Here is a 7,767-nt window from a genome sequence, read left to right on the forward strand (position 1 = left end):
AATATGAATCATTTGCCAAGCATCCAAATTTTGATCATGTGACTATGGGGATCCTGCAACAGTCGTAAGTGTAAAAAACAGTCATAAGTCCTTTTTTTCAGTGCCATTGTAACTTTGAGTGGTCACTAAATGAATGGTTTTAAGTCATGGACTACCTGTATTAAGCTAATTAAATATAAAATAAATAAAGCTATAGATTTTGAAAAATACAGAAACAAATGGAATGTAAACAGTAAGATGTTGTTGTTATGAAGTCTATTTTTTCTCTTAAAATAATGCTCCTATTTATAATTCCAGATTGTGGCCAAGCCCACCTTCAAATATTATAAGCTACTGGGGGCTCAAGCAGACCAATTTACCTTTCTCTTCCCTTCTCTTCCCTTGACAAGAGCATAAAGTCAATATGCTCACTTCTTCCTTCTGTAATCAAATAGTCTTTTAAATTTACAGAATGTATATTTCCACCTCTTCAATTTTTGATTGGTTCAATTTAAATTACAGATTGAAGGGCATTATATAAAAATAGGGTTTAAGGCACAATGTTGCAGGAAATGTTTAATTGTAAACAGACCACATGGGTTTGGTGTGTGTTTAGAGGTGGAGAGGAACAGCAATATATTTACTCTAATCAAGCCCAAAAAAAGTGTTTCATCCAGATGTAGTTATTTTATTGTAACTTTTAAAACAATTGTAATATGACTTTTGTTGTAAAATATTTTTAAATGCAGTAGTTCATAATTATGACAAAAGTTTTTCAACCTCATTTTTAAAAAATCCATGAATCCACTTAAAAATTGAAAACCTGTGCCAGTGAAGGAAAACTTTTAATATCCTAATTGTCAGGCAATAAGTTGCTGCACAAATGAGTCCTGTTACAGTTTTTCAGACTAATGTTCTGAACCTGAACCAAAGAAAACTGGATATATCCTTTAAGAATAAATAAAAATTTTGTCCATGTCTTTCACACAACAGTTTTATGTGTGCTTTTGAGCACTCTAAATAAATAGGTGCATTTCTTATTCATAAGTACCAGCATGGGCAGTTTTCATACTGAAGTAACTATACTGTAAAAGACCACAGTTGCAACAAATTCAGTATGTAAGTAGTAAAATCTACGTGAAGGAAACTTCCATATTTACTAATGAGATTATATCTAGAATGTGATGCTGTATTTATGAAGAATAAAGAAAATAATATGTTCTTGAATTTAAGAGTACTTATTTTGAGCTTTTTACTGTTGTAATCTTGAACAAAGTCTGTACATGTTTATAAACATTAAGACAGCATCAAAAATAAACTTGCCTCACATAGATTTTTTTTTAATGTAAGGTGACATTAGTTACAGGATTAGGAAGCTCAATCACTCCACACTCTTTTCTTTTAGGTTTTGTCAAATATGTAGCCCAGGGTGTTGCACTTTCTGTCAAGTAGCCCCACTTGTTTGGAGCAGTTTACTAACTCCACCCTATTGTATTTTAGGAGAGCTGTTAAAACTTGTTTTTTAAAGAAGCACTGGGTGGGGATCTTGTATAAGTTGCACTTGGATGTTACTTGTTTGCAATGACATTAATTTCTTTTTAATAACTTACTATTTTGTACTGTAGTTTATTAATTTAGTATACAGTTTAGGACAGTATGCTTTGGTGGTTAACGTACTGAACTAGAAACCTGGAGCCTGGGAGTTCTAGGCCTCTCTTAGGCATGAAAGTGGGCTGGGTGACTTTGGGCCAATTATTCTCTTTCAGCTCAGCCCACCTCACAGGGTGGTGTTATGGGGAAAATAGGAGGCAAGCATATTCTCTTGAATTGACTAAACTATATATTTTAAAAAGGTGGGATCATTGTTGTTGTTGTTGTTAAATTCTTTTCTTATAAGAAGAGAATGTAAGCCACCCATCCTATAGCATATGAGTCCTAGTAAATAAAGCAATATATCTGCACTATTTTATTTAATAGACTGCTACAAATCCTGAGATATCCTTTTTGCAGGTAAGTCAGTTCCAGATCTCGCAAAGGAATTAAACAGTAATAATATTGAGTTGCTGTGGGAACTTCTCAAGCTAATTAGTCTGTGCTGGCATGTATTAAATATGCAGTCGTCTGCTTCATGGCATTAAAGATAAACTGAAGGAATAATTAAGTCAGAAGCAAGCTGGATTGCCAAAGATTTGTTTTCATGTACATAATGTTATACGTTCAGAATATCAAAAGGAGAATATTAATTTCTGAGATAGTTGAAACAGCTGGAAGTTGGGGGGGGGCGTTGAGTCACTAGTTAGTGCATGACATATAAAGTATATCTTGGAAGAATTGGGCTTTGTGGATTTTAGTGCAGAACAGCATCTATCACAAATGAAATCCACTATACTGTTGTTACTCCTAGCACAATGTAATGCTACAATCTATATAAAACCATCACAAACAATGTTGATTGTATAGAGCAGTGTGATTAAAGAGTTTGTTAATATTTCAGCAGGCTACTAGTTTTCTATTAAAGTAACTTTTATCTTGCTAAATATAAAATGGCTTTTGATAACCTTTTGATATTACTATATTACCTCAGGAAATCATTTGAAGACTTATTGCTTTGATCAAAGCTAGCTAGCAAAATGGAATTAGCCTTTTAGAATAAATATATATATATATATAAAATTGGAGGAAAAAAAAATCAGTGATGTGAATTAATATAGCTGTCCATTAATGCTATTGCTTGTTTATGCTGCAATGTTATGCATGCTTACCTCAGAGTAAGTCCCTCCGAACTCAATGAGGTTTACCTTTAGTACACATGTATTGCATTACTGTATTCTGATTACACTGTACAGGAAAGAAACCTCTATTAGCTCTTAGTGTTTCTTTTTGCAGATTGTTTTGCTGGCAGAAAAAGTCCCTGTGTTAGTGAAGCTTTGAAAGAAATACCACAGTTTTAAAGCTCTTCAGTAGTTAATCACCTTCCTTCCTCTTATACTGTGAGAGGAAATGGGAGACAAAGTACGTGTTGTGCATTTTTATTGTCAAATTGTTCTTAGGAATACGTGTTCCAAAAGAATCTTCGGTAAACAGATGAGAAACACGTGATAAAACCTGCAGTATATGTGGATATTGATCTAGTGTAAGATATAGTTCGTAGCAATAGTTTTTCTTCACACATTAATTGTGCTATTTTTTCAGTGTAGAAGATGAGTTTTCTTTAATTTGTGCTTGGAACTTTTCCTTCAAAATAATTTCATAAATACACTCATGAAGTATGGCAGATATATACTTGGGTTTTATTTTTTGCTAGGTCTATGAATGTTATTTTTTTTAGTCTAATAAACATCCAGAATATTTATTAAACATCATTTCCTGAAAAGTTAACAAGCTTAGCAAATTCACACATTATTACGATTCAAATTAAATGTTCAATTTAGCAACAAAACCAAAGCAATTATGAACGTTTGCATGTATAAAGATATCTTTCATTGTTGTTTGTGGGGCTATTTTTTTGTGAAAACTATATAAATGTATTAAAATATGTACTTTGAAGGAAATAGGAAATCAGGAAATTCTTTGACAAAGCAGCACAGTTCAAAAGTGATTTGGAAGAAATTTTTCAGAATTTGTTCAAATGCAGTGCATCCTGGCTGGTGTTTGAAGACCCATGTTTTGTTTCAGACTTCTGTACAAACTTGAAAAAATAATGTACAATAGCTAATGAACCAAATTAGAAACTCCAAATTATTCTTTCAAATTATTTACAAAGTATGCACGTCCTATTCAGTGTGTGAATTTAATTTGATAGGCTTATATAATCATAGCGATTCTTTATAGTATTCTTTATAGTGATATAAGAGTTTATTTTTCTGGGATAGATTATTTGATCTTTTGCTGTTATAAAATATCAGCTTTTAAATATAAATGTTATTATAAAATTGTCAGTATCCTATTTTTATAACAACTGACTTGATTTTAATGCTCATTTACAGCATGTGGTTGAAGGTAATGTTCCAACTATGTGCCTCATTTAAAATAATATCTTTTTCTTTTTTGAAAAATCAGAGATATAAAACCTGACAATGTTTTATTGGATGCGAATGGCCACATACGTCTGGCAGATTTTGGATCCTGTTTAAAGATGAGCGAGGATGGCACTGTATGTATCAAAAAAGTATAGTTTTTTTAAATAGACTACTTAAACTGCAGTGTGTTTGAGCTTGTTTGGTGGTTATATTTGGAAGATATGTTACAAAAGTACTACATAAAGATACATGCAGAGATAAATATAGCAATGTTTTATATTGTATCATTCTTCTGCAATATGTTTAATCTAGAACTGCTATGTATCCTTTATGAGTGGAGTATCCTTGTGTTTCCTATGCTGTTTCATGGCCAATTATTTTGTAAACAAGAAAATAGTCATATGATTATTGTCATTTATACTTCATAATACAAGAAAGCATAAACTTTTCCTTTTGTATATCAGTAATGCTTGTTGATCTATAGACTTACATATGCATACAATTAAATTAATTTCTCCTGATATACTTTTTTACATTAAGACTTAATATTTGTTTCTATTCAAGGTACAATCTTCAGTTGCAGTCGGCACCCCTGATTATATTTCCCCTGAAATACTGCAAGCCATGGAGGATGGCATGGGAAAATATGGACCTGAATGTGATTGGTGGTCCTTAGGTGTCTGCATGTATGAAATGTTATATGGAGAAACACCTTTTTATGCAGAGTCACTGGTGGAAACCTATGGGAAGATTATGAATCATGAAGTAAGTGCTATGAAATGTTTGCTCTTCTTAACTGTAATCTTCACAGAAATATGTAACATGGATCCAAGATCTTTGTGTTTGTGTACATGAGTAACTGCATTGCTCAATGTATCTTCTAAGAAAAATCTTCTGTGACTAATGTTCAGAACAGGTATTTCTCAGAGCTTTGTAATTATATACTTGGAATATATCATTCAATTATTTCTGAAAACCTTTTCACTATAATTTTTGTGGCAAAGCGGACTTAAAATGAGCAGATTCAGCAAAACAAATACAAGTACAACATATTGAAATAAAATATATTTAAGGATGTTTCTTCAGACAAGCAACTCCAAAGATTCATGACTAACATTAAAAAAATAGGAAGTCTAAAAACAAGAACACTTAACAAATTTTGAAGCTCAGGAAGCCTTCTGTAGTTTTTTTTTAAAAAATGGTTTGAATGTACACATTAAAAATATTTTGTCATAGAAAAGAATATTTTCAATTCAGATTTTCCTTCCTGTTCTTCAGGAGAGGTTCCAGTTTCCATCTCATGTTACTGATGTATCTGAAGGAGCAAAAGACTTAATCCAACGACTTATCTGCAGCAGGGAACGTCGTCTGGGGCAGAATGGAATAGAAGATTTCAAATCACATGCATTTTTTGAAGGACTCAATTGGGATAATATCCGAAATTTAGAAGCACCCTACATTCCAGAAGTTAGCAGTCCTTCAGATACATCAAATTTTGATGTAGACGATGATATATTGAGAAACCCTGTGAGTAATTACTGTGTTTTCCTTTTTGTTGTTTGCTTTCATCATCACTGGTTTTCTTGCTTCTGAGCTGAATCATAACATTTTTGTTTGCAGGAGGGCATTCTGGAAGGAGTTTTATTGCTTAAAAGCTCTGTTTCTAACTGTTTTGATATGAACTGGACAGACCTGAGAATATGTTTAATGCTTTTACTTCTATTCTGCTTTTGCCTACACTTTTTTTGTATATGTAGACAGTGTGAAAAAAAATGGCTTGTCTGATTAAATTTATTAGAGTAAACTTGATTTACCAGACTTCAGCTATGAGAAGAAATTTTTCTTTGGACGTCCCCCCAAAACAATAAAAGTCTGTTGAATATGTTGATTTGTGTAAATTATATCGTTTATGACCTGACATCATGACACAAAGTTAATTATCTTTTACCCTGAATAGTGTACTAAATCAGGAGTGTTCTCCAATAACAATTTGGAAACAAGAGTTCAAATTTTCCTTGACTTATTATATAAATTAATCTTAAATCCTTCTTAGGTCATCTGCTTTGTACAATACCAATGCTTCTAAAAGCAGCATGTATAAAACTACTAAAATTAAAATATTTTTCATTTGCTATATTGATAACCAGACCTCAGAGTCCAAATAGTACCAATTCATACATTTACATATAACCAGGGATATTTAAAACTCTTATGTTCTGGGCAGGGAACTTTCCATTTTTTCCTCCTGGAAGCCCTAGTCATTTTCCAGAAATATACTTTTTGAAGTAGGAATTGGTTCATAAGGATGGGCCACAAGACCATCTGCAGATGATCTCCCAGGCTCTGAGCTAAAATGGCTAGAGCCGCTTATGATGTGTTTTCTGTGTCTTTGGCTTGTTTCACCATCCTGTTTTTACTTGTTCTTTATCTTGTTTCTCTCTTTTGATTGGGCTTTGAAAGATTCAGTGCATTTCTCAAAGGTCTGGAACATAGTATTTTGCCAAAACCCAATATAGAACATTTCAGCAATGTTGAATTCATTCAAAATAATCAGTTAAACCTGAGCATTTAGGTCATTCTAAGATTCTATCTTTTGTCTTTTATTTAAGAAGTCAGAAATGGAAATGGTCTTAGATGGTTTTCCCATGTAGTATGAACAGATACCAATTATTTTTATGCAATTCTATATATCTGTGTATTTTCTCCAGTAAACTAATAGAGATATCCACACTAAAATATAAATCTGTACTAAACATTGTACAGTTTTCTAGTGCTTTGTTCTGTTTAACATGCTGATCAACTTTGAATTTGATTTTTTTTATATTTAAAACAACAGTTGTCTTCTGAGGGTTGTTTAGCAATACATGGTCTTAATGAGTAAAGCCAAATTACCTTCTTAATTGTGTCGAGTCTAATAAAGAAAATTGTCAGATTAAAAGACTTTTTTTTTAAAAAAAAAAGGCTAAAAGCATCTGCCTGTGGTAAGGAGGGATATACATATTGTACAATATTAAACTTTGGGGAAAAAAATAATCATTGAGTTAATATTTAAATTGAATCTTATTTAGGAAAAATATTAATATAAAGGATTTTCTTTCTAAATGAAATTCCAATATCTTAGTTTCTCAGATACATTCATGGTCAAACTATTTATTTATTTATTTATTTATTAATTTAATTTATATCCCGCCCTTCTCCTTGCGGACTCAGAGCGGCTAACAACCAGATAAAACACTAATCCCCAAAAACTACAGTTAAAAACATAAGTAAAAACAAATATTAGTAATTTGGTCAAGTTGATTTAAAAATTGCTTTAAAACCCCCATTAAAATTTTCCCCTAGGCCAGTCCTGCAAGTTGGAATAACCATGTCTTAAGGGCGTGGCGGAAGGAAGGGAGATCAGGGATCACCCTGATCTCTGGGGGTAGCTCATTCCAGAGGGTGGGAGCTCCCACAGAGAAGGCCCTCCCCCTTGGGGTCGCCAGCCGGCACTGTCTGGCCGACGGCACCCTGAGGAGACCCACCCTGTGGGAGCGTACAGGCCAATGGGAGGTAATCTGCGGCAGAAGACGGTCTCGAAGATATCCCGGTCCGATGCCATGGAGCGCCTTAAAGATGATGGTCAGCACCTTGAAGCGCACCCGGAAGGCCACCGGCAGCCAATGCAGCTCGCGCAGCAGCGGTGTTACGTGGGAGCGACGAGTCCCTCCCAACACCGCCCGCGCGGCCGCATTTTGGACTAGCTGGAGCCTCCGGGTGCTCCTCAAGG

At 33.6% G+C, this 7,767-nt stretch overlaps 1 protein-coding gene across 1 annotated transcript in view; it reads left to right on the forward strand.

Annotated features, from left to right (window-relative positions):
- CDC42BPB (CDC42 binding protein kinase beta) overlaps nt 1–7,767 on the forward strand; it is a 106,097-nt gene that overhangs the window by 43,472 nt on the left and 54,858 nt on the right. Inside the window, exons 6-8 of the mRNA XM_015815657.1 lie at nt 4,039–4,132; nt 4,563–4,763; nt 5,277–5,525. Coding sequence (XP_015671143.1) covers nt 4,039–4,132; nt 4,563–4,763; nt 5,277–5,525 — 544 coding nt within the window. The remainder of the gene's footprint in view (nt 1–4,038; nt 4,133–4,562; nt 4,764–5,276; nt 5,526–7,767) is intronic.

The sequence above is a fragment of the Protobothrops mucrosquamatus genome, unplaced genomic scaffold (assembly GCF_001527695.2).
Source record: "Protobothrops mucrosquamatus isolate PMUCROS unplaced genomic scaffold, P.Mucros_1.0 scaffold359, whole genome shotgun sequence".
Classification (NCBI taxonomy): Eukaryota; Metazoa; Chordata; class Lepidosauria; order Squamata; family Viperidae; genus Protobothrops; species Protobothrops mucrosquamatus.